Here is a 27,047-nt window from a genome sequence, read left to right as displayed (position 1 = left end):
CTATTCTCATATCTGCTGCCACCAAAGAAGCAGCTGCTCTTGGAAACAGAATTTGAAGAAAAGGAAAAGCTCCCTTTTATTGAGCATTTACTTTGTGCCAGGCATTGTGCTAAGGGCTTACATGCATAAGTTCACTTAATGCTCATTACAGTGCTATGAGTTAAAGGTAGGATTATCCCCATTTGACAGAAGAAGAAATGGGCTCAGAGGCTGAGGACCTTGCCCAAAGCCAGATCTGCCTGACTCAGAGGCCCTCACACTGTACCACACTCTGCTCTCCAGCCACATAGAGACAGGAGCTGTATCTACAGGGAAGCCTCAACTACTTGGGAGCCTGGCTCTCCTGTTCAGTAGCCCAGGTCTGGGAATTCCCTAAAGAACCCAGGTGACAGGGACACAGTGTCGACAAACACTTGGCCTTGTCTGAGCTGGGACAGGCCCCTTCCCTGGAAAGTCATTGCTGTGGCCCCACCACCCTGTTACCAGTTCCCCCTGAATCCCACTCCTTCTTCTCCTAACTCCTCCATCAAGGCCTTCCAGAGAATTCTGACTTCTGCAGACACCATCTCATATTCCCTTGGCACACTATTCCACACTGCTTCATACTGTTCTGGTTGTTTGGGTGGGTTTACACAGTATGGCTCCTGAGGATGGGAAGAACGTGGTGGAAGAGACATCTATGTTGGCCTGTGATAAAGTGACCTGTCATATTGCCTACAGCATCTTTATAATAGCAGACACATCCATTTCTCACAAGGATCTGTTGGGTTGAGATTCATCACCCGGGCACAATGCAAACACTCCAGGCTCTGTGACCTGCACTTCACCCAGGGCATCAAAGGGGAGAAAGGATTTGAGGGAGGAGGAGGAAGCAGCACGCCCACCGCAGACACCCATCACCATCACCTTGCAAGCAAGGAATCCCCAAGCACAAAGGCTCTCAACACAGTGGGAGTTGCCACTTTGAACCATAAGTCCTTAATCGTCCCGGAAAGCTAAGAAACACAGATTAAAGTTTCCTGTGAGTTATCCCTCAACCTCTCTGCCTAAGAGTAGAGAGTGACCAACCTCCAGGCCTCCGCAGGTCAGACTATCTTTGTTCTGACTCACCGTCTTCCTCTCTATGCTATGGATGTCCTTCCTAGTACCTTCCTTCCACCTCCGTGCCCACTGGGCTGGGTGAGACAAGGTGTGCGCCTGCACCTTTCCAGCCTACCTCCAAAGAGTACTCTACAAACCCCACTCCCTGTGGGATGGAGTTGAGGATCTTACTAGGGCTGGGAAAACTCAAGACCACACAGATTCTCAAGGTGGTACAGCTCAAGTTTCCAGGGGAAAGCCGGTCTGTTCCTTCCATCCCTGCTACCTGGGAAAGTGCGCATATTGGGCACAGCCAGAAACTGCTGGGATAAGCTCAAGTGCCTTATTTGCTGTACTTAAGGGACGTCCTTCCTTCTTCCTGAGCGGGGACATTCTTACTCTTCCCAGAAGGTCATTATGGTTGACTTTCCCATCTCAGCCGCTCCTCCCATATACTACGTATCAAATCGAGCCCCAGAAAGCTTATGAGGGGCCTAAAATTGGCCAGATTCATGATCCATCTAACCTAGAGCCATGCATATAAAGCCAGACTCACATGTTAGAATCACAGGGCAGACATGTGTTCATTGCAGGGAGGATCCTAAAATAAATCTAACTTAGGTGGATGTGACTTATTTTGTCAGGCACTGGAGGGCTCACAGCAACACTTCTTCTTTTTTTTTTTTTTTTTGCGGTACGCGGGCCTCTCACTGTTGTGGTCTCTCCCTGTTACAGAGCGCAGGCTCCAGACGCGCAGGCTCAGCGGCCATGGCTCACGGGCCCAGCCGCTCCGCGGCACGTGGGATCCTCCCGGACCAGGGCACGAACCCGTGTCCCCTGCATCGGCAGGTGGACTCTCAACCACTGCGCCACCAGGGAAGCCCAGCAACACTCCTTAAATCCTTCTTTTTTCTCCCACTCATTGCCCTTACACAAAGAAGCTCACAAATTTCCTGCTTTGAATTCCTTTTTAAAAAGTGTTTCTGTCGGGCTGAATGTGTAGGCTTCTAGTCCTTGTCCCCTCTCCTTTCCTCCCATCACAAAAGCTCAAAAGTAGTAGTAGCAACAGAGTCAAAATTCTCTTTGTGAGGCAGAAAGGAAAAGGGAACAGCTGGGAAGCTTTGCTCATAAGAGTTTGGGTGCTGTTCCCCCAGCAATCAATCCAAATCAGAGAACTAAGGAATGAATGGTGAAAAGTCAAATTTCTTTTTCATAGTGTTAATCTAAAAATATAAGTGGGCACCACAAAACATGCCTAGCGGTCTGTCATCCTTGGGGCATGGAATTGCCACACTGGTCCAACACGTTCCATCTGCTTACAAACTCAGCTGCAAAAGCAATGCCCCAGGAAGGCCTGCTCACCTCCCAGATGATGCGGAGCTAAGAGTCATGGCATCTGAAAAACCACAAAGGGCTCTGCCATTAACAAATGTGTCCAAACCCTTTCTGAATGTTTACATTACTCTTCTGGTTAGAAATTTTTAAATTCCATTAACCAGCATCTGTGAATTTATCTGAAATCTATACATACATCCCTTGTTTAACCAAAAACAAAACCACAACACAAACACAGGCAAAAACAAGAGTCAATGAAGCAGAAACTTCTGTTATGGCCCAACTTTTGCACTGCTGTAAGTAAGCATAATTTCGGTTCAGGGCCAACACTAACAAGAAGCAAAGCTGAAGCAGGCTGCACAATGACAGCTGAGGTTCATGTTGTGCTTCTGGAGGGGGAAAGGAGAAATGAGAAACTAGCTCTCAGCTCCTGTGCATTTTAGGACCTCAGGTCTAGAGGTGTCAGAGGCCCCTGAGCTGGAACAGTGAAGGATCCCCTCCCTGCAATTCTAGATGCGGGGATGATCTGCCTGACAAATGCCCAGGCTTCAAGTTCAGGCACCACCATTCTCTAGCTCTATTCTTGCGCAAGGCAGTAAACCTCTCGAAACCCCATTTTCCTCTACTGTAAAATGGGGGTTATCACCACCTCTGCCTGGAGTACCTTAGATACTGTTCCAAACAAAATTCTATAGCACCAAATACAAAATGTGATTATTCTTCCTCCTATCTCTAAGAACACTGGGGAGTGCCCTTTATTGCTTCACCATGAATAATAAGCTAAGGGGGAAAAATCAGACAATGCCACATTAGACTAATAATCTTAAATCAACTGAGAGAAGTTTTATGGGAAAAATTTTAAGTTGATTTTCCAATACCATCCATGGGACTTGATGGGGCATCCTTCCTTGTCACTAGCTGCTATGCACATGGGACAGACAAATAATTTAATCCACATAATTAGAAAGGGTAGGTCTCCTATGGGGGCGGGGCAGCGGGGAGAGAAGAACCTCCAGTGGTAGGGAGATTGTTACTGATCCACCCCCGGGACTCCTATCCCTAAGCTCAGGTAGCCAGGAGTTGACTGCTTAAGATATAAAAATATTTTTCAATCTGATTAAAAAATGGGCAGAGGACCTGAATAGAAATTTTTCCTAAGAAGATATACAGACAGCCAACAGGCACATGAAAAGGTGTTCAACATCACTAATATCAGGGAATTGCAAATTAACAACACCACAATGAGATATGACCTCACACCTGTTAGATGGCTATTATCAAAAAGACAAGAAACAAGTGTTGGTGAGGATGCGGAGAAAAGGGAGCCCTCGGGCACTGTTGGTGAAATGTAAATCAGTGCAGCCACTATGGAAAACAGTATGGAGGCTCTTCAAAAAATTAAAAAATAGAACTACCAGGGCTTCCCTGGTGGCACAGTGGTTGAGAGTCCACCTGCCGATGCAGGGGACACAGGTTTGAGCCCCGGTCCGGGAGAATCCCACATGCCGCGGAGCGGCTGGGCCCGTGAGCCGTGGCCGCTGAGCCTGCACGTCCGGAGCCTGAGCTCCGCGACGGGAGAGGCCACAAACGTGAGAGGCCTACGTACCGCAAAAACAAAACAAAACAAAACAAAAAACTACCATATGATCCAGCAATCCCAATTCTGGGTATATATCCAAAGGAGATGAAATCACTATCTAGAAGAGATATCTCCACTCCCATGTTCATTACAGTGTTATTCACAATAGGCAAGATACATAAAAAACTAAATGTCCATCTACGGATGAATGCACAAAGAAGATGAGGTGTGTATGTACACACACACACACACACACACACACACACACACACACACACACCAGAATATTATTCAGCCATAAAAAAAAGGAAATCCTGCCATGTGTGACACCATGGCTAAACCTTGAGGGCATTACACTAAATGAAATAAATCAGAGAAAGACAAATACTGTACGATCTCACTTACATGTGGACTCTTAAAAAGCCAAAGTCATAGAAACAGAGAGTAGAAAGGTGGTTGCCAGGGGCTGAGACATGGGAGAAATAAGAAGAACGGTACAAGCTTCCAGTTACAAGATGAGTAAGTTCTGGGGATGTAATGTACAGTACGGTGACTCTAGTTAACAGCACTGTATTATATACTTGAAAGTTGCTAGGAGAATAAATCTTCAACGTTCTCACCATACAAAAACACGGTAGTTATGAGAGGTGATGGATGTGTTAACTACCCCTACTGTGGTGATCGTTTCGCAGTATATATGCGTGACATCACATTGTGCACCTTAAACGTACACAATGTTATATGTCAATGATATCTCAGTAAAGCTGAGGAAAAAAAAGAAGCAAAATGCTTCTACTGGTTTTTTTTCCTGAAAATTCAACTACCTAGAAGAGCAGTGAATACTGTTATCCTTCTATAGAACACAGTGAACAAAATGACCAAGTTCATGTTGGCAAGCAGTGTCTAGGGCCTCATGCCACCACTGTCTACCATACTGTGGACTGGCTGGAAAGCCAGACAGAGTATCCGGCCATTGTCAGGGTCTGGGGGTGGCTGAGAGAAAGAACACAGTCACGAGACTCAGCAACCCCGAGAGCGTGGCTTTAGGTAAGCCACTCGATTTCTCCAGGTCACAACCGAAGGCTCCTTTAAGCTCTAACCTTACCAATAAACACAAGAGAAAATCAGAATCACTGGAAACTGAAGACTATCCCTATTTTCCCCAGCCATGCCGCTTTCCCCTTCCTCTGGGATTCTGAAGGTTAATAGAATGCAGAAACAAAAAATTATAGGAAGTGTCCAGACAGCAATGTGCACTGTGACTAAAAGGGCAGGAGAAGATGAGGTATATTGAGCAAATGAGAAAATCATATATAACCATTAAAAAAGCCAGATTTGCACGGCAGAATCTGGGATAACTTCTTGTCTTTTTTCAATCATCCTTCTTCCTGTTACACTGCCTTATCAGATAGATCAGGTTGCAAAAGTCTCAAGGATTTGCAGGGAGAGGTCTGAGCTACAAAACCCATCACTGCCAGGGCCCTGCAGCCCCACTGGTGTGGCAACAGGCCTCGCCCCTGCCTCACCCACAACCGTGTTCCCAGGGATGGGTAGACAGACACAGCCTTCAGAGGTGGGCAACTCCAGAGGCAAACAGTAGGCTTTTGACTTTCCCAGCAACTCCGAGGAACCCCTTCCTTAGGGTCCCAAGCTCCTGAAAAGTTTATGAAATGAATATATAAAAGCCAGGGCTGGACAAGAGCAAAGGCAGCTCACTCAGTAAAGGAGTTTGAGTCCATCCAGAAAGGAACTAGGGACAGAAAAGGCAAGATTTCATAGCAAAATTGGAATGTCTGCCAAACATCTGAACTGCCGTATGCAAGTCCTGTGTTAGGCAGGATTTGAGGGATGGGGGAGGTAGGGAGCAGGGAAAGGTGGAAGAAGGAAAAACAATACCTCTGCTGTCAAGCATCCTAGTGGGGGGGAGGGATAAATTAGGAGGTTGGGATTAACATATATGCACTACTATATATAAAACAGATAACCAACAAGGACCTACTGTATAGCACAGGGAACTACACTCAATATTTTGTAATAACCTATAAGGGAAAAGAATCTGCAAAAGAATATATATATGTATGTTCTGTATACCTGTAACTAACCATGACATTGTAAATCAACTATACTTCAATAAAATTTTTTTAAAAGGAAAAAAAACAAATTCTTCAAGCTCAAGGCTTAAGCTATATATACTTTACTATATGTAAATGTTATGCTTTAATAAAAAATTAAAACACTAAGAAAGAAACAAACACCAAAAAAAAAAAAAGAATTCTGTTGGGATTCTTGTTTTCATGAAAAAGAAATTGTTAAAGGGGACCAAAAAACCCCTTAATTTCCTTTGCTTCTAAGAAATAAATTTAGGGTAGGAAGGAGACTGACTTTTCTTTATATTTCAATTGTACTATTTTGACCACGTGTATGCAATGCATTTTGTGTTGTAAAAATCTATAGTGCAGGGGAATTCCCTGGCAGTCCAGTGGTCAGGACTCTGCAGTTTTACTGCCGAGGAACTAAGATCCCACAAGCCGCGCAGCATGGCCAAAAAAAAAAAGCTTACTGGAAAAAAAAAAATCTATAGTGCAATTGGAGAAAATATGACTAAAATATTGAAAATGCAAGTATAAGACAAGTTATACTCAAAAGTACAAGATCACAAATTGTGGATCTAAATACTGAGGGAATAAATAGCTGCTGGAATTACAATACTACTGATCGCTAGATATATGGACAACTTACTTTGTGCCAGGCACTGCTAAGAGCTGCACCAAGATGATTTTATTTAAACCTTACTTCTACCCTATAAAATGAGAGAGGTGGGATTATGATTATTCCCATTTTACTTTTACAGAAACTAAGCAAGTACATCCTTTTCTGAAGGTCCCAGATAGCAACAGAGCCAGGACTCAAACCCAGTGTCACCCAGAGCTCACGTGGGTTCATCTCCAGCGGAAAAGGGGGTTTACATCTCAAGTGTGGGCTCTAAAGGAGGAGAGTTTGGGCATTGTTTGGAGCTCTGGGGAACACTGGGAGGCACGGGGGTTCATGCATGGGAAAAGGCACAGGGCTGGAATCTGTGATGATCAAAACCACAAACATTTCTTGAGAACCTTTTAAGGGCTGGGCACACCCAGATTTGGAAATAAAGCCGCAATACAGAGAAGGAAAAGAGACAATCACACTCCATTCTGCTTCCAAAAAAAGACAATAATACTCAAAATAAAATCTCTGAATATTCCAGAGTCTTAAAAGAGACTGTGCCACAAGAATGCTAAGTTGATTTGGGGAACCCAGGAGGGGGATCTGAGAAAGGGCATTCTCTTTGACCCTGGCAGCAGACAAGGGAGCGACAGAAATATACTGCCTTCCTCCTGGGGCGAAAGCATTTTAATTATCAGCTGAGAGGCCAGCAGAGCCATAAAACTGGCCAGCTGTCCCATGCAATCGGGCCAAAGGCCATAACAAGAGGAGGCAGCATTTCTCAGGGGGCCGAGCATATGCGAGTTAAGGCTGGGTCCAGAGAGAGCAAGAGGCCCACGCACAGTAGGAAGGAGCTGCAGGGGATCGATGCCTTTCTGTGGCTTCCGCTGAAACAAATCTGCCCATCCATAAAACTACCCCTGGCTGACTCAGGAGAAGGCAGCACAGGGCTGCCTAAAATCCCCATACTACTTTCAAAAGGGAAACCCAACTATACCCTGGGTACACCTAAAAGAACAAGGCGTAGAAAGAGGGGGGAAAGGGGTGGCCCCTTCACTGAATGTGGTTCCTGGGTGATACCGGCTAGACATCCTTTCATGCCATCTTAAAACAGCACTGCTCACTTCTGTCTTCTCCACATTTTACAGATGAGAACCCTGGTGCTCCAAGAGGCGTGCCCCATGTCAGGGACTCAAGAAGTACTTTAAATCCCAGTCTCTGACTCCCAAGCCGGTGTTCCTTCCATCAGACCACAGTGGCTCCCGAGGCTAAGCTTAAGGGGGAAATGCTTCCTTCTCAAATCAAAACCTCCAAGTTTCCCACAGAGAGCAAAAATCCCAGGGAAGTCGGAAGAGAAGGGGACGCGTGATCTACAGCTTTAATGCCTCGTTTCTGTGTCTCACGGCCACGTCTAGTGCACTGCTCAGGCACAGCCTCCGGCTATTCTGTGGGTGAGTGGGCACAGAGGCACACGATTAGAACCATCTGAAAAAGCCTTATGTTGATTCGGAGAACTGAGTGGGAAAGCAGCAGCAGGGCTCTGAGACACCAGGATGCCCCTCGCTTAGCTCCAAGGACGGAAGTGGCATTTGACTAACTGCGCCCTGCTTCCAGGATGAAGGCTGCCCTTGGTGTACTGTGAGTCCCGGTCATGACTCACGTGACCGGAGTATCTTGTCTCCGCAAGGCCATCTGTCACGCCCCCGGGAGCCAAGGGGGAAGGGAGCACCTGTGGGCTCCTGTCAGCTGTTTCCCCGCTGAACCGCTTGGCGAAGACTCCCCATCAGAAGCTTTGGCCCCTGCCGTGAAGCCAGGAAGCGGGGAGCCTGGGTGCGCTGTAGCCTGACACACAGACTCAGAGAGACCGTGTGGTCATCACGCATACTTTCGCACTTCAGATCATGTCATGTCAGTCCTGGGAGGGAAGGACTTTAGGGACCGTCTCGTCCAAACCTCTCAGTTCATAGATGAGGAATCTGAGGCCCAGAGAGATCACCAGACATGCCTGGGAGCACCCAGCCGGTGCTCTGCCCCCATCTTCTTCTTACCCAGATGCCCAATTAAAAAGTTCTCCTTTCTTCATAACCTTCTCTGAGTCTTAGATTAATAAAAGCTGTAACCCTCTTCCCCCAAAATGAGCCTACACACATTTTGTACAGATCCTTGCTTAGTAAGAGGAGTACGTGTGGTTCAACAGGAAGCCGATGGGGGTCCTGACAGGGACTCCAAGGTAAAGAGATGGGTGATTTGGGGAAGAAGTTACATTTCTCTCTTGCCTCAACCAGACCGCTGTCACCACTCTGTGTCCCAGGTTTCCCCATCCGTAAGTGACCCTGAGCTACCTCACGGGAATGAGGGAAAGCACCAAGTCAGGAATGGAAAATTTTCCAAGAGCCGTGGACGAAAGGAGACACAGGCAGGCTCTTGTCTCCTTTGAGATCCCGAAGCACAAATCTTGACCCTGAGTTATGACAGTGCCAAAGGCCACCTGCGAAAAGGGGAGATTGCTACTTAGCTGTTGCCAAATTTGTTTGGGGAGGACTCTGGGGAAGGGAAGACATAATAATTGACCTGACTTTCAATCGTGGCTCAAATCACAGGAAACAGAGATAATGGGGAAGAGACTAAAGAATCATGTGGACATCAGAGCCCGTACACCTTGCAAAGCCCTTCTTGCCCTGAACCCAACCCCTCTCTGTGGCTGTTTTTCCCAAGCTCAAGGCTCAATCACAGTCCAGAAATACCTACCAAGATCCTTCGCACAACACAATCCTCTGCTCCAACTCCAACACCGGCTTTCTAGGTGTCTAAATGCTGCCCAGGGCCCCAACCTTCTCCCTGCCCCTGAGTAAGCTGCAAAGAAGCCCCCAGAGTCACCAGAGGAAGGAAAGGTAGGCAGCTTCCCCAAGCAAGCTGGGGAGAATGAGGGCAAAGGTTCCATGAAGTGGGCAGTTACCCTCATGAATCCTTAGAAGGGGTCCCTCAGCCCCGCAAACTTTGGGAAAGGCCTGAGGCAAGAGAATCCAGGGGGATTGTCCAGGGCACCATCGTCTCCTGGAGAGCCACGCTCGCACTGGGCATTTGTGTGCTGGTTTTAGGTCCTTCTCCGTGACCCCATGGGGAACTCCTCGAGGGCAGGGACCGTGTCTGGTTTTGCTTCCTGTTATAGTCCCAACACCAAGCGCTCAAAATGACACACAAATCAGAACCATTCTCGTCACAGGAGACAGCCACGGCCAAGCGAAAGGGGGAAAGCAAGCCTCCCAGGCAAAGTTAAAGAAGTGAGAGGTGCAATGAAGCCTGCAGGTCAGACCTCCTGGCCTCGCCAGCTTCTCCTGCTGAGTCACCTGACTGGTTATTTGCCTCATTTCAGCTTTATTCACTTATGTATTTATTTTGACGTGCAGAACGTGTCCCTGTACTCATGGAAAATGCTACCCATCAACTGAACACAATACTTTGGGACGTGCCTGGTGCCTGTTGGCCAACCTTAGGTATAGCCTCCTGTAACCAACGGAGAAATCTAATTCATTGAGTGACTGCTTGTACACTTTTGCCAGGAAAAACTCTCAAAACATGACATCCTCCAACTCTCTGTGCAAGGGAACTTGTAGCAAAGAACCACAAAGAGCAGAAATGGGGAGAATAATGGGGAGAGAGACTTGGCAGTACCTGAGCCAGGTACTGTTGGAAGTATCTCATTTGGGGATGCGTTCATGAGGCACAGAAAAAGTCATTTATGCACCTCTCGAAAAGAAATGGGAATTGGGTGCTCTGGCTGATACTCTGCTGCCTGCTAGATCTACCCTGGGAATGTCGTATAGTTTATCTCATTCTCCTATAGGAAAATAACAGCTACTCCTCATTCTTGTCTAGGTAAGTCCTTTCTGCCATATGGCCCCTTGCCAGGATGCCTGTGCCTTAGCAGCTGCATCCCTCGAGAAGGAATGGGTTCCACCTCAGTGTACAGGAGAGAGGACACTAGGGCGTGGATTCAGTGGGTCACAGAGCTCCACAAGCCTCACAGCAGGCAAACCCTCAGCCTGGAGAAATTCTGCACAGGAAACGCAGTCAGGGGCCGTGGCCAGTATCCGGTCAGGGGGCGCTCCAGGGATTAGAAGGTGATAGCCAGCCTGACGCCAAGGGCGAGATGGACGCTCTGTCCTCCTCACACTTTAAGAAAGCAGGTCTTCCGCTTCCTTACCTTGGGAACTTTGAGGGAAGGCTGGAGAAAGGCACAAAGCACATATGAGCACAGAACTGGGTGGCAGGGGGGTGCTCCAAGGCATCCAGTTGCAAGAGGATCAGCCAATTGAACAATTTAACAAAACTGGAATGGATGTGGTGAGGAGCAGGGCAAGGAATTCATGGCTGGGAACAAGAGGAGAGCTGAGGTTGGAGGGGACAGACAGGCAGTGGACCCAGGTGATGGGGGGAGTGGCCTGCTCCTGCAGCACCTGGCAGCCTGCACCTGGCCACAGGGGAGACATCGGCCAGTGAGAGTTATTCGGGCCTGGCATCCAGGAAGGGTGTGGGGAAAGAAGAGGGCAGGGGCGTTAGAGGTTGGAAACGAATGCCCTGTAAAAAATGCCACACATGGCACCTGAAACAGGTTGACATTAGGAAGGATCAAGGGCCTGCAGATTATGAGGATGAAGAGCAACTTCCATGCCAGTGAGGCACGAGGGATGTCCTCCAACAAGACAAGGGAAATCTTTACCCTTTGAGATCCTGCAAATAGACCAATTCAAGTGATACTTTCTTCACTCGTTCATTCATTCATTCATGTACCTGGAAGCTAAAGACACAAAATCCATTTGGAGATGTAGCGGATGCTCCTGACAGCAGAGCCAACAAAGAGAGGAGGCCAGGGGATGCAACAGGGCAGCGGGCTGCAGGCCAGCACAGTGTTTCAATCTGTCCTTCAATGGCCTGTGCTGGATAGAGCCTGCACTCACTTCACCATCATGCCCACCAAGCCCTACAGCATTACACCAGCTGCTTCCCAGACTATGGGCCCTGAATGGAAGGCATCTGAGCTTGCAACCACTGGACTAGCGGCTCTGGTCTCTTGTCCCCCTAGTATTCTTCTACATGCTATCAGGTCATCTAGATTTAGCACCAAATGACTACTTAGCATTGACTCCAGTGACAGGCCAGTGGGAAGGAGAAGTGGCCAGGTTTGAGTTGAGCACAGGAAAGTGAGTAGGGTAAGGACAGGCAGAGATATGAGGTGAGGGTACTCCTGAAAGCAAGGTTATTCCCATAGCAACAGTAAGTGTGATGAGGGCCCAGTGGTCAGGAAGTAGTACACAGTATATTCCAGGGGAAGGAGGAAACCGGCTTGGCTTAAGGGGGAAAGGCCTTCAGAGGAAGAAGAGGGCGATAAGGCAGCAAAGACCCATGAGAAGTTTACATTGACATTTGAAAAGAGGAAGGCAGGGATGGCTAGTTCCAAACCAAATACAGCTCACCGCTCACCTCTGCTCTTTCAGCTATGAAATTAAGAATGAGTTTATCACACGTCAATGAAATGTGGATGCTCCCTGTGCACAGAGGAATATTATTCCTAATTATACAAAACTAAAGCACTACAGGGTCACACAAAATAAACAGGGGGGCAGTGAAACACCCTAGCTGCCCCACTGCAGAGTGCCAGCAGCAGTGCAGCCATGAGGAGTCAGACCTGGGCCTAACATCTGGTCTTAGGACTGGCAGTGAGAGCCTAGAGAACTGGCTGCCCACCCTGAGCCTCCACTTCCTCATCTGTAAAATAAAGACATTCACAGTCTTTACTCTGCAGGGCTGCTGTGAGAATTAGATGAGAAGCCACATAAAATGCTTAAGACAGTGCCTGACCTAAAGAGAGCACTCAATAAGCATTAGTTGCTTGTTGTTGTTATTATTATATATAGGGGTTTGGTGGTTGTTATTATTATTACTATTATTATTATTTAGGGCTTTGGTTATGATGATGATGATGATGATGATACAGGGGTTTGGTTTAGTTAATATACTGTATCTAAATAATGGAATAATGTAAAACTTTTAAATATCTTGTGGTAGAAGACCAGTGGGGCTTCCCTGGTGGCGCAGTGGTTGAGAGTCCGCCTGCTGATGCAGGGGACATGGGTTCGTGCCGCAGTCCGGGAAGATCTCACATGCCGCTGAGCGGCTGGGTCCGTGAGCCATGGCCGCTGAGCCTGCGCGTCCGGAGCCTGTGCTCTGCAATGGGAGAGGCCACAGCAGTGAGAGGCCCGTGTACCACAAAAAATAAATAAATAAATAAAATAAAATAAGAAAGTGGTCACAATACACCAAGCAGTCGGGGGCAGTGGGGAGGGGAGAAAGCATACTACAAGCAATGGACTTATTAGGGTCTCCTGTGTAAGATTTAGGGGTGAAAACAAATATGCATAAATGCCAAAAAAATGGAAAAACATACATTGTGTTTAGCTCTATGTTCTTCTGTGCTTTCTAAGGGGAGGAAATAAGTTATTTAATAATAAAATAAAAGTAATAACACTACCTTCACTTGGAGTAAGGCTTTTCATTTTCCAAAGCTTTTTCACATATCTCTCTTTTTTTTTTTTTTCTTTTTTTGCAGTACGTGGGCCTCTCACTGTTGTGGCCTCTCCCGTTGCAGAGCGCAGGCTCTGGACGCACAGGCTCCGGACGCACAGGCTCAGCAGCCATGGCTCACGGGCCCAGCCGCTCCGCGGCATGTGAGATCTTCCCGGACTGGGGCACGAACCCGTGTCCCCTGCATTGGCAGGCGGACTCTCAACCACTGTGCCACAGGGGAAGCCCTCACATATCTCATTTATATACTAATTTTATTTTTAATGGCCCCTATTAAACTGCTAGTCTGCCAAATGCCCTTAAACCAAAATCCTAAAATCCACTTATCTACCCCCAAAAGGACAATCTTTCCACTAAAAGACCATCTTTCACTAACACCTTTGCTAACAATCAAGTAGCTGGTTTTCCCCGACGTGAGGGGCAGAGACACATAAATCCACTTTTATAGCCAGGGCTTTAGTGAGTAGTTTCATGAAGAGATGTTTAAGTTAACGATGCACTGTAATAAAGCAGTAGAAACCATCAGTTAAATCAGGGGTCTGAGCCACACGTCCCAGGGCCTGGCTAACCCTGCTCATTTGGCTCTAAGATGCTAAATATCTAGGATAACACATCCTCCCAATGCATGTCCCCAGATTCCCTGGTAAGACTGCCAGCTGCTTCCCCACCAGCCATGTTCTCTCTCTTCCTTGATACCAGACCCTGATTATTAGCTAGGCTCCACGCCACCCAGAATAAAATCCTCCATCTCCCAGCGGCCCCTGCGCTAGCCATGGCTGTGGGACTCCATTCTGGCCACTGAATACATGCAGATGTGTTGTGCTAGACTTCTGGGAAGTTAATGGGAGTCGACTCAGCCACAGGAGCAGCTTTTTCTGTGCTTCTGCTTTTCCTGCTCCTTCAGGCTTGTGACTTGGACCAAATAACTGGCATTTCACCAGCCATCTTGGACCACACGACAGCACCAAGATGCAAGCCATGTACTGGGATGATGGAGTGAAAAACAGGAGTCTGGGTCCCTGATGACATGTGGAGATGCTCTCAAACCCCATCCCAGCCTTCTTTTCAAAGACAAATGAATGGATACCTTGTTTTAGCCACTGTTATTTTGCTTTGTTTTTTTAGGTTATGTGCGTCAAACCTGAACTTACTACAGATGATATGTGAACGTAGGATATTATATGCTATACACATCTGGCAAACAGCATATGACTTTTTAAAGTGGGTCATCAGGATAATGAAGCATTTTTTTTTTTTTTTTTTTTTTTTTTTTCCGGTACTTGGGCCTCTCACTGTTGTGGCCTCTCCCGTCGCGGAGCACAGGCTCCGGACGCGCAGGCCCAGCGGCCATGGCCCACGGGCCCAGCCGCTCCACGGCACGTGGGATCCTCCCAGACCGGGGCACGAACCTGCGTCCCCTGTATCGGCAGGCGGACTCTCAACCACTGCGCCACCAGGGAAGCCCGATAATGAAGCATTTTAATAAATCACTTTTTTACTGAACCTTTTGTAACAGCTAGATGTTTATCACCAACTACTTTCTTTTTCCACAAAGACAGCCCCCCTATAAACTTTACTCTTTTCTCTAGTGGTTCAAAGTCAACTAACACATATAATTCATAGAATTCTGCCCTCACATGACTGTGATCAAAATCCAACCCTCTGGAGCTCCTAATAAAAACCAAGAGAGGGCTTCCCTGGTGGCACAGTGGTTGAGAATCTGCCTGCTAGTTCAGGAGACACGGGTTCGAGCCCTGGTCTGGGAAGATCCCACATGCCACAGAGCAACTGGGCCCGTGAGCCACAACTACTGAGCCTGCGCGTCTGGAGCCTGTGCTCCGCAACAAGAGAGGCTGCGACAGTGAGAGGCCCGCGCACCGCGATGAAGAGTGGCCCCCGTTTGCCACAACTAGAGAAAGCCCTCACACAGAAACGAAGACCCAACACAGCAAAAAATAAATTAATTAATTAATAAAAACCACGAGAACCTGGCCAGTATCCCCAGGTGTGCAAAACACGAAGAAGTTATGACACTCAAACTGGAGGCAAACAAGCGGCATAACATTTCTAAAATGATTTTCAAGTCACGTACACATAGCAAGGGAGTAAAAGCAATGGTGTCGTCAGGGCTCATATTGGATAAATTCAATCCCAGGCAAACACCCGCCCACAGACAAATGTCAAGGAGCCACCCCAACTCTACATGTGAGATTTATAGCAGGCATTAACATCAGCACCACCCATGCAGCCCAGGGCACTATGGACATTTCAGGGCCTCAACTGTCTTGATGAGGTCCTTTAAAATACTGCCCTATGTGTAAGTCCAACTCCTGCCACCATACACTGTACCTGAAGATCTCCCTCAGCAATCCTAAAACCCACGTAAGGACAAAGAAGGACCAGGGCTTTGTCTCCAGGGTGACAGAATGACATTTAGGTCCCTTGTTGTCTCCTGCAAACAGCAAAACCTTGGCAAGTTAGCTTTTCCTTCACAAGAGCCTAGACTTCTAAACACAAGTCACAAAAGGTAAAACCTTGTACTACATCTTGAAATCACACCTAGATTTAACACTTCGCAGAGGAAATTATTAACTTTTACAATCACCCTAGCCCAAGTTTTTAAATGGGCTCAATTACATAAGGTTAGTGCACTTAGCCTTATCTCCCAGATAAGGATGTAAGAAAACATTTTAAAATTCAGCTTCTATATCACATTTTCTACCAATACACCTGCTTATGCTTACCCCATCATCCAAAGCAATCTCTAGGTAGAAATTATTTTGAAAAGGGGGTCACCAAAAGTTTTAACTGATTTAACACATTTATAGAACAGAATTTTGCAGGAGGGATGAGAATAATCATACAGTAAAGAGACAGAATATGGCAGAAGGAAAAGAGAAACCAGATTTTATTCTATGCAACTTAAATCCCTCACATGCATTATGTCTAAAATACATATCTAATGCTCCATACTCTCACAAGGATGAATCTTGCTTTTATTAAAGGGGAAGATGGTGCAGGCAGAAGAGGTAAGGGTGTTAAGTGCTATTTTAAAGTAAACCAGAAAGTATATTTGTGTATATATAGGCCATATATGCTTTTTATTTTTATTTTATTTTATTTTCTGGCCGCACCACAAGGCATGTGGTACCTTAGTTCCCTGACCAGGGCTCGAAGCCATGCCCCCTGCAGTGGAAGGAAGCATGGAGTCCTAACAACTAGACCGCCAGGGAAGTCCCCACATACGCTTTTTAAATGTCTGGAAAAATATGCCAAATGTAATGCTTATACTACTGGGAGGAAAACATTACGGGTGATCTTTCTCTTCTTTTTGTTTATCTACACTTCCTAACTTTTGTACAACAAAAACATTTACTACCTATGTAATTTAAAACGTATTTTTTAAAGTTAACAGATTCACAATAGCATCAACAGAAAAACAAGCCACATCTGGAACAGCTCAGGACAGAACAAAGCCTGAAGGATTTCTGAGCTCAAAGCTGAAGGATGCAGACAGTGAAGTTCCTGGGGCCCCAAAGTCCTAATGCCCTCCTCTCCGGACAGGATGCTCAACGTGATTTTAAGCATATGCCATTTAGCAAACCGTATCCTCTCTACCATGCAGTTTAGGCAAAGGAAAGTCTAAATTACCATACAAAAGAAGCATACTCCCAGCGCCTGCTGTCATTGAGCCAAGGAAAGAGACTGAAGTTTCTACCAACTCACCATTTAATTATGTGTAACACTTGCTTTACAATCCAGTTTATGGGTCCTAGATGTTTAATAAACTTACTTCTCAGTTCCCTGCTATTAAACACTGGGTAGTTATGACAATTAATTAATACCACGCCAAGGCTACCAGGAGGGCTGTAGTTCTACCAGCCAGGTCGTGCTCTCCAAGTTGACATGGCCATCTGAATGGGCCTCACAGCTTGAACAACATGCCTCTTCTTCCTTATACCCCTTCTCTGGTGGGGACCTCAGGTTGGGGAGTTAGGTAGAAATGCGAACAGGTGGTATTGGTTTGCTTTACCTGTTGTTCCACCAAAGAGGAAAACCCCTTTTGTGATCACAGGCACCCCTTCCTCAAGTGGAAAAATAAATCTATATGTTTTGTTGGCACAGTGCATCAGAATGACACACTGCCAACCACGCCTGCGAATAAGAGCTCAGAATTATCCCCAACCCCTCCGGTGCCTCATTCTTCTCCTCCTAAACCAATTCTTCCTGGTATTCATCCCACACCCTACATCTCAAGTCAAGGATGGACTGGTTTTAAGCAAGGCGTTTTGCTGCCCACTAAGATTCCTGAGGAATCCACTCCAACCGAAGCCATGGACCTGAGTCTGAAAGTGCTTGTAAGCCCTCCAGTCTCATCTCTCCGTACTCACTGTTGCTGGATTTAAGGTCGCGGTGGATGATGGGGACAATTGCCTCATCATGTAAGTAGTTCATCCCTCTGGCAATCTGCACGGCCCAGTTCACCAGGATGTCTGGGGGAATCCTTTTCCCAGATAACACTCTATTCAAAGGCCCTCCACGAGCAAACTCCATGACCAAGCAGAGGTTGGGTTCCTTCAGACACACCCCCCTAAGGGCAATGATGTTGGGATGCTTCAGCATGGCAAAGAGCTTGGCCTCCTGGCGAACATTCTCTATGGTCTGGCTGATGTCCTCGTCTGGGTCATGGCGAGCTGCTTTCACGGCGACCTCATCCCCTATCCAGAAAGCACGGTAGACCTTCCCAAAGCCCCCGATGCCAATAATCTCTTCCAGGGTTAGCTCCGCAAAATCAATCTCTAACACTGAGAAAGAAGAGAAAAAAAGAAGCAAGTCAGAAAAATGTGAAAAACACCATTTTATCATCCATTTACCTGGGTGGGTAAACACAGCAAGTTGTCTGTGCACTTAGATTTTCTGTCTTCTCACTATAAACTACCTGAAGACAGGAAATGTGATTAACTTTTTTTCTGTTACGTTATCCTTAGTGACTAGCACAGAGTAGGAATTCAATAAATATTCATGAAATAACTTCCACTTGGGAATTCATGCAGAATCTTGTACTGAGATCAACCATTCTAACTAAAAGGAAAATTGGGGGAGATCATTTTTATGAGACTTGTTCACATTTTACTGTGTACATATTAGGTAGTGAGAAGCATAAAATCCAGTGCCACGGCAGACACACAACAACCAAACCACTTTAGTAGCAGCATGATCCAAAGATGAGGAAAATCACTAATTCCCACCGCAGGACAGGGATTAAGGGAGAGTGGGGAAGGGATTCTCAAGGAAGGAAACATTTGAAATGGGCCCTAAAGAATGAGTGGGAGGGATCTCATCAGGCAACGAAGATCAGGGTAGAGAAGGACAATCCAGGTAGAGAGAAGGTCATGAGCAAGAACCGTGGGGCATGGAGTACATTCACAACAGCCAAGACATGGAAACAACCTAAATGTCCATCGACAGATGAATGCATAAAGAAGATGTGATACATATACACACTGCTATACATAAAACAGATAACTAATTAGGACCTACTGTATAGCACAGGGAACTCTTCTCAATACTCTGTAATGACCTACATGGGAAAAGAATCTAAAAAAGAGTGGATATATGTATACGTGTAACTGATTCACTCTGCTGTACAGCAGAAACAAACACAACATTGTAAATCAACTATACTCCAAAACAATTTTTAAAAAAACAAAACAAACAGCATTTAGTTGAAAAAAAAAATGTGATACACACACACACACACACACACACACACACACACACACACACACACAATGGAATACTACTCAGCCATAAAAAATGAAATAATGCCATTTACAGCAACATGGATGGACCTAGAGATTATCACCATATGTGAAGTAAGTCAGACAGAGAAAGACAAATACCATATGATGTCACTTATATGTGGAATCTAAAATACAACAGAAATGAACATATCTATGAAACAAAAACACTCACAGATGCAGAGAACAGACTTGTGGTTGCCAAGCAGAGGGTGGGGGAGGGAAGGATTGGGAGTTTGGGATTAGCAGATGCAAACTAGTATATATAGGATGGATAAACAACAGGGTCCTACTGTATAGCACAGGGAACTATATTCAATATCCTGTGACAAACCATAATGGAAAAGAATATGAAGAACAATATATATGTATAACTGAGTCACTGTGTTGTACAGCAGACATTAAACACAACATTGCAAATCAACTGTACTTCAGTAAAAAGAAAAAAAGAACATAGGCCATGAGAGTATATGGCCTATTAGGAACTTCAGGGAGTCCAGGGCAGCTGGATTATAAGCATTAGGGTAGATGAGGCTCCAAGCCTTGCTGGGGTCAGCCAGGTCATGAAATGTTGTTAAAGCCATTCTGAGGGGCTTAAACTTCACACTGTAAATGGTAGGAGTCATGTATCTTTAAAAAGGAGAGTGTTGGACTTCCCTGGTGGCACAGTGGTTAAAAATCTGCCTGCCAATGCAGGGGACACAGGTTCAAGCCCTGGTCCAGGAAGATCCCACATGCCATGGAGCAACTAAGCCCGTGCGCCACAACTACTGAGCCTGCGCTCTAGAGCCCGTGAGCCACAACTACTGAAGCCCACGTGCCTAGAGCCCGTGCTCCACAAAAAGGAGAAGCCACTGCAATGAGAAACCCGCGCACCGCAACAAAGAGTAGCCCCCACTTGCCGCAACTAGAAAAAGCCCGTGCGCAGCACCAAAGATCCAACATAGCCAAAAATAAGTAAATAAACTCAACTAGAGAGCCTGCGTGCCGCAAACTACAGAACCCAGGTGCCGCAACTAGAGAGAAGCCCGTGCATCACCACTAAAGATCCCGCGTGCCGCAACTAAGACCCGACACAGCCAAAAAGAAATAAAAAATAAGAAAAAAATAAAATTTTTAAAAAATAATTTTTTTTAAAAAAAGGAGAGTGTTGTCAGTCTTGTGACTTAGAAAGGAACCCAACAGCAAATGGAGGCCACTGCAGTAACCCAGGAGCACAAGCACAAGGGTCTGAACCTCAGCAGCCATGATGACAGGGGGACAAAGTAAGGAGGAAATTGGGAGATCTTCAAAACTTGGTTCTACCAAGACCTGGTGACTAAGATGCTCGAGGAAGGAGTCTCCTAGGCAACATCTTACCCCAGCAGTTACCTGGGCCACAGGTCCACCCCTGCGATTTCCAGTATCACACCCAACCACTCATTCCCCATCCCAAATCCAGAGTTTGAATCTATGGTACTTGATTCTATCTTTAGGTCTGCTTAGAAAGGCTTCCATGGATAGGTAATAATAACCACCAGTGATTATAAATCTTGGGCTAGATATGGTGCTGCTAAACGAGCAAAGTGCTATTTCATGTTTCTCTCATCAAAACCTTATTCTCTGTCTTCTAAGTCTCTTTCTTTGTCTTTATCTAGCTGACTCATAGGCATCCCTCAGGTCTCAGCTTAACCATCCATCTAATAGAGGAACTTTTCCTAACCCCCCAACTAAATGAGGTCAGGCCCAAGTCAAGCACTTCCTTAGCAGTCTCTATTTGGCAACACCCAACAAGGTTACACTTGTTCAACACCTATCGTCCTGCTAGACTGCAAGATACACAAGGGAGGATCCCGTCTGCCTTACTCACCACTGTCCTTATCGTGCCAAATATTCAGCTGGTGATCAATAGACAGGAAAGTAAAATGAGGGAAAAAGAATCTATCTCAGTATGAAATAAACCAAACTCAGATCTGGGGGGAAGAAATTGAATTGGACCTCGTGAAACAAATACAGAGAATAGTCACACTTTGCTAAAAAACTAAGAACACAAAGATATATTTCTGAACTCTTGGCAAGACCCAAAGAGGAACTGCGCACCGCTGAATGCTCTCTTCCATTCTCAGCCAGCACCATGATGCCTTCACTCTCCATTCAGATGCGGGTGGTGCTCAAAACTCTGTTTTTGCTTAGTTATAGCACTTCTATCCTATCTAGGGCTAATATTCATTTGTATTTTGTAATGCACCCAGCAGTCTGCACAAAGGAAACTCTTAGGAAAAGTTAGTTGGACTCTCTTTAGGTATACAAAAGATTATCACCTCATCTAGCGCTCTTTTTGAAGAATAAATGGTGTGGCAGGTCCTGCAGACTAGCAATCAACATCCATTCTACAATCCTCCAGCATACCTTTCAGTACTACAGAGGTCAGAAAGATAAAACACTACATTTTCCAGACTCCTTGACAGAGTGCTGGTTAGCCAATGAGATGCACAAGATTCAGAAGGCAGAAGTGAGATGGAGACCATCTCCTTGCTGCTGCTTCTGGCAAGCATGGCTGTGGAGAAGTGGGGTTTTTCCTACAATAGCATGTCAATGTCCAATTAGCTCTGTGGATGTGGAAAGGAATGTTGCAAGGCCAAGCAGTCACCTAAGCAGACAGCAACTACGACAGGGTGTTTGAGAAGTCAACAGCTGCAGTGGCAACTCCTGATTCTGTACCTTCTCAGTGAGAGAAGCAGCAGCTTGCCTGGTGGGCCAGGTCTGCAATGTTCTGGGAGTTGCTCCTCTAGGTCCAGCTGAGAGCCCCTTCTCCCCAGCCTTCCAAAAAATCTATAAGCAACTAACTCCTTGTGCTAAATCATTTTCTGCTTAAAATAGCTTGAGTGTTTCTGGGTTCTAAAATGAATCCCGACTGATTACTAATTCTTGCCTTACCTCATCTATATGAATGAGAAAAATATGCCAATGTCAAAGAGAGATTAGAAACCCTCTTAGAGAAAACTGTAAGTTATCCTAGGAGTCCCCATGGTCATAGATGGAAGAAACACTCGTTTTTTCTGCCAGATTTTTCACTGATGAAAAGATATGTGCCTTTTTAATAAATGTGCATTTACATACCTTATTTCCTCAACTGAATATCTGAATTCTCCTTAAGGGAATTAACTGTTGTATTTTCTCTTGTACCCACCCTCTTCTTTCATCTGGTCTGAAGCATAGCTGTGAACACACAGGAGGTGTTAGATATTTATTTAAACATATGAGGATTTAAAAGATGTGTTTCTGAACCAGGGTGCTGAAAGGACAGCTCCTCCAATGGTATTTCACAGAAGATAGAAAACCTCTGTGGGGAAGGCGAAGCAATGACCTCTCTCTGGGTAGAACAGAAACTCTCAGGTTCTTGCTATTTCGTCGAGGAAATATTATGACCAGCCTTCAGGAAAAGTATAGAACAGAGCTTACAAGCAGACAGAAGACAAAAGAGTGGGGGATGTGGGGAGGGTCCTTTCTTTTCCCTTCCCGGCTCAGAAGTCCCTTTGGATAGAAACTAGACCTTCACTGCAGCTGCAAGGATGTGGGACTCTCCTCCCTTTCCCTGCCCCAGTCAAGACCTGGTTGTAAGTAAGAATCAGGTCAAGTCTCATACAGCACATTTTTCAGTTTCTGTGGAAGAATATTTTCAGGAATATCAGGAACAAAACCTTCTCTCTTTCAGTCTTGGAGTCAAGATGTTATTCCCTCTCAATTATATCCTTGGAAACTAAATATACAGGCACATTCTGGTGAGTTTGGGGCAAGTGAATGGTACATACCTCACTCATTTAAAAATCTTAAGTACATCTGAAAATACATCCTTATATTGCTAGTGAAGGCAAGAAAAAGAAATGTAAATTAGTAACATCCTTAATTTATGCCCTGCTTGAAAACAGACACAACTCTCCTGTAAGAGAAGCTCTTTTTTAATACCTACTGTTACATATCTCTGAAGATGATACATTTGGAACTTTACATTTTCCATCTTTCACTAAAATAAAGAAGATGAACAAGCTCCTCGGTTATTTATATTTGTCAGCCCCGTGGAGAGCTAAACTCTAGTATCTACATCGGAGAGGATAAATGCACTCTATAAACGTTAGACTATTTATAATATCGCTCCTATATGCTTTCTTTGTCACAAGATTTAGTAATTTCCCCCTCTTCTGTTTTTTTTTTTTTTTTTTTTTATAAATTAAGTAATTTATTTATGGCTGTGTTGGATCTTAGTTTCCGTGCGAGGGCTTTCTCTAGTTGTGGCGAGCGGGGGCCACTCTTCATTGCGGTGCGCGGGGGCCTCTCACTATCGTGGCCTCTCCCGTTGCGGAGCACAGGCTCCAGACGCGCAGGCTCAGTAATCGCGGCTCACGGGCCCAGCTGCTCCGCGGCATGTGGGATCTTCCCAGACCAGGGCTCGAACCCGTGTCCCCTGCACTGGCAGGCGGATTCTCAACCACTGCGCCATCAGGGAAGCCCCCCTCTTCTGTTTTGATTAAAGTTTGAAACGGAAGTTTCACTTTGAAAAGCAGTATTTGAAAGTAAAACTGAACATTATTACTTCACTTTGTGTCTTCTATTCACAATCCAATATCAAAACTCATGTCCCAGAGAGGAAGTTGAAAAAAGTAACCGGGGAAAAGTTCTCAGAGGCTCAATTTCATTCTAAGTCTTTGGAGACCAGGTCAACAATCACCTTTATTTTCTGAGTGACACTAACTGAACCAGTGGACACAGCATACAGACCAGAGGCCCTTTATCAGATCACCAACTTCCTTGAGCAAAGCACTGCACTGAAATTATATATTTACATCACCAATTTCCCTCACGTGTGACTTCTAAGTACCTCCTCATCGTCTCATTTCTTTATCCCCTGGTATTTAACACAGTATCTCTCTTTCACTAGGCACTCTAATTGGTTTTTGACTAGAATTAAATTTTCTGAATTATCAAAAATTAATTCCAGTCAAGATCAGAATTTAGTGTGGCTAAATAACTTACCAAGACCTTCAAATGCTGTTGTTCAAGTCAATTCTTTCAATAAGTACAAGGTACTTCCTACCTTCTCATCATCTGAGTTTTAGATATCAGAATCTACTCCATCCAAGGTAACTTTTGTTACAGTCAGGGTGAAGTCCTGGGCACCCAATGGAGAGGAAGCTTCTAAAGTGGCACAGTGTAGACCTGTCTGGCTTTCTGTGCATGGGTTCTTCCAACCTAAGTCACACTCACTCCTGACTGCTCTGACAGCAGGGAGCATAAGATATTAAAGAAAAGAAACTCAGCTCCTGCTCATGAACCTCACAGAGCTCTTCTACTGATATTAGCTGTCTCTGGAAAAAAAAAAAAATCACCAAACCTCACCCACAAAGACCCTCAAAATCTAACATGTTTAAAACTACACTGTTGGGCTTCCCTGGTGGCGCAGTGGTTGAGAGTCCGCCTGCCGATGCGGGGGACACGGGTTCGTGCCCCGGTCCGGGAAGATCCCACGTGCCGCGGAGCGGCTGGGCCCGTGAGCCATGGCCGCTGAGCCTGCGTGTCCGGAGCCTGTGCTCCGCAACGGGAGAGGCCACAACAGTGAGAGGCCCGCCTAGCACAAAAAAATAAATAAATAAAATAAATCCACGTTAAAACTACACTGTTTTCTAACATGCCAGGCCAACATCTCTTCTGGTATGTGACCAAGTTCATCTTCAACACTATTTGAGACATTATCTGCTAGGACCCTTAGCCTTGATCTTTCCAGCACTAATGACAAAAAGATGTAACACCTAGAAACAATTTAAAGTCATTTGTCACCTGCAGGTAGGAGGAAGTTTTAAACTGAATAAGAGGAAGAGAGACAAAGGAAATTAAACATTTTAACATGAATTTGACAGTCAAAACACCAATAAAAAAAAAAGTCAGTAGAAAAACAAGAGGTTATGATTTTGATATTAATAAATGGTATTTAATAAACACCTTAAGATATAATATAATTGTTCAGGTGAAAATAAGTTACAGGACCAGAAAAATAACTGTAACAAATAAAACTTTAAAATTACATGTTTAAAGTTGGCCCTTGGTAATGATTTTTTTAAATCATCTAAGAGACAAAGTATACAAAATATGGAATAAATAATGATATAAGTGAATTAACAATACTTTTTTAACAGGAAAGAAATTATGGAAACCCTCAAATACAAAATAGTGTAAACTGCACCGGGAGTTACATCTTTCTTCTAAAACTACCTAGCATCACTGATTAAAGGATTCTAATGGCAATTTAACTCCTTTGAAAAAACAAAGAGAATTTCATTTCAGGGTGTGGAAAAGGGGAGCTCCTAGAAAACTGGTGAAAACCAGGACCCTAGAAGAAAGGCCCTGGGAGGGACCCCTGGGCATGGTCCCCCTGAGATCTGGCAAATACCAAATATAGGCAAGGCTCTAGGGTGAGAAGAAAGCAGAAAATATATTGTCTGGGTGCCAAGGCCCTGGGATTTAGCCACTATACCTTGTGCTCCTGATCTCTCATGGGGGAATGACATACTCTTCCCTTGCTAATCATTTCTCCACTTATCACCTGCCCCTACACACACACAACACACACACACACACACACACACACACACACACACACACACACACACACACACACACACACACACACACCTTCTTATAGCACATTATTTGGTGAGACTCCTTAAGGGACCACTTTTGAAATAAAAGATTAGGATCCAAGAAATCAACACGGTATTTCGAAGATACTTCAGCCTTGAGTTCACTTAGGCTTCCGGGACTTGTGAGCCAGCCCAGCCCTGCGGGAGACACCCCCGTCTCCTTTAAAGCAAATGCCTTTCAGGGGCGGGGACAGGCGGTAGAAGAGGTCGGGAAGGTCCCTGATTTGGGGACTAATGTTATGACAGAAACCACCAGCTTGCCTAAAATCCTTCCAGATTGGCGGGGGGGGGGGGGGGGGGGCGGGGAGATTGCGGATAGGAAGATTCTCCTGCTGGGGCTTCCAAGATGTGGAATCAGGAGCTGCTGCTGAGGCGGTCGGGTGAAGGTGAAGAAGCCCAAGCGCCCGAGATTCCAGGCGAGGCCTGCGGCATGTCTATCTTACTGATTGCACCCGCCAAAGCCCCTGCAGCCCGAGCGCGCGCACACACCCCCACCCCCAGGTCAATCATTGCCCACCCAAGCTTAACCCTCGAGGAGGGCTCCCCTCCCCCCCGCCGCCCGCTCCCCGCCGGGCTCCCGGGCCCCGCCTTCGCCTTACACTGAATGGGCGGGTAGCAACTGGGGTCTTCGCCTCCGGGCTGGCAGCGGCTGGAGAAGGCGCTGCGCGGGGTCACGTAGTTGCTGGGGAAGATGCCCACCCGCTGGTTCAGCTGCCCGGTCCACCAGCCCTCGTCGCCGGACACCTGCGAGTCCTTGGACAGCACCTCCACCACGTCGCCCAGCCGCAGGGTCAGCTCGTCCTCGCCCGCCGCCTCGTACTCGAACACGGCCGTCCAGTAGGGCAGCGGCGCGTCGGAACCCAGCTCCCTGGGGACCGCCGCCGCCGCCTCCTCCTCCTCTTCCTCCTCCTCCTCGGCCCCGGCCCCCGCTCCATCCTCCCCCGGCGGGGCTGCAGCGGCGGCGCTCGCCAGGCAGCCGAGAAGCGCTCTGGAGGGCTCCATGGAGCGGCCGATCCATAGGGTGCGGGGCTGCTGCCGCCCGCAGGAGCCGCCGCCGCCTATTGTTCATGCGGCTCCGCAGAGCTGGGGGGACCCCCCTCCCCCGACGGCGGCCGCAGGTACGGGCCGGGCTGGCGGGGCGGGGAGAGTCGGCTCGCTAGGGCTGGGGCTGGGGCTGGCTCGGCGCGGCTACAAGTGCGCGGAGCGCGTAGTGCTCACCGCAGCATGGGGGCGCGGCGGGCCGGAGCCCCCGCCTTCGCGCTCGCCCCCTGGGGCGGCCTGGCCACCTCCGCCGAGGGT

The 27,047-nt window shown here is 46.4% G+C and overlaps 1 protein-coding gene across 1 annotated transcript in view; it reads right to left on the bottom strand.

The window, feature by feature from the left end:
• Positions 1 to 26,838, bottom strand: part of MAP3K9 (mitogen-activated protein kinase kinase kinase 9) — a 78,927-nt gene extending 52,089 nt beyond the window's left edge. Inside the window, exons 1-2 of the mRNA XM_059055790.2 lie at positions 26,348 to 26,838; positions 17,668 to 18,081 (exon numbers count right to left, since the gene is read on the bottom strand). Of these exons, the coding sequence (XP_058911773.1) occupies positions 17,668 to 18,081; positions 26,348 to 26,750 (817 nt within the window). The 5' untranslated portion in view covers positions 26,751 to 26,838. The remainder of the gene's footprint in view (positions 1 to 17,667; positions 18,082 to 26,347) is intronic.
• Between the last annotated feature and the right edge of the window lie 209 nt (positions 26,839 to 27,047).

The sequence above is a fragment of the Kogia breviceps genome, chromosome 3 (assembly GCF_026419965.1).
Source record: "Kogia breviceps isolate mKogBre1 chromosome 3, mKogBre1 haplotype 1, whole genome shotgun sequence".
NCBI lineage: Eukaryota > Metazoa > Chordata > Mammalia > Artiodactyla > Physeteridae > Kogia > Kogia breviceps.
This window is presented reverse-complemented; position numbering and strand designations above follow the sequence as displayed.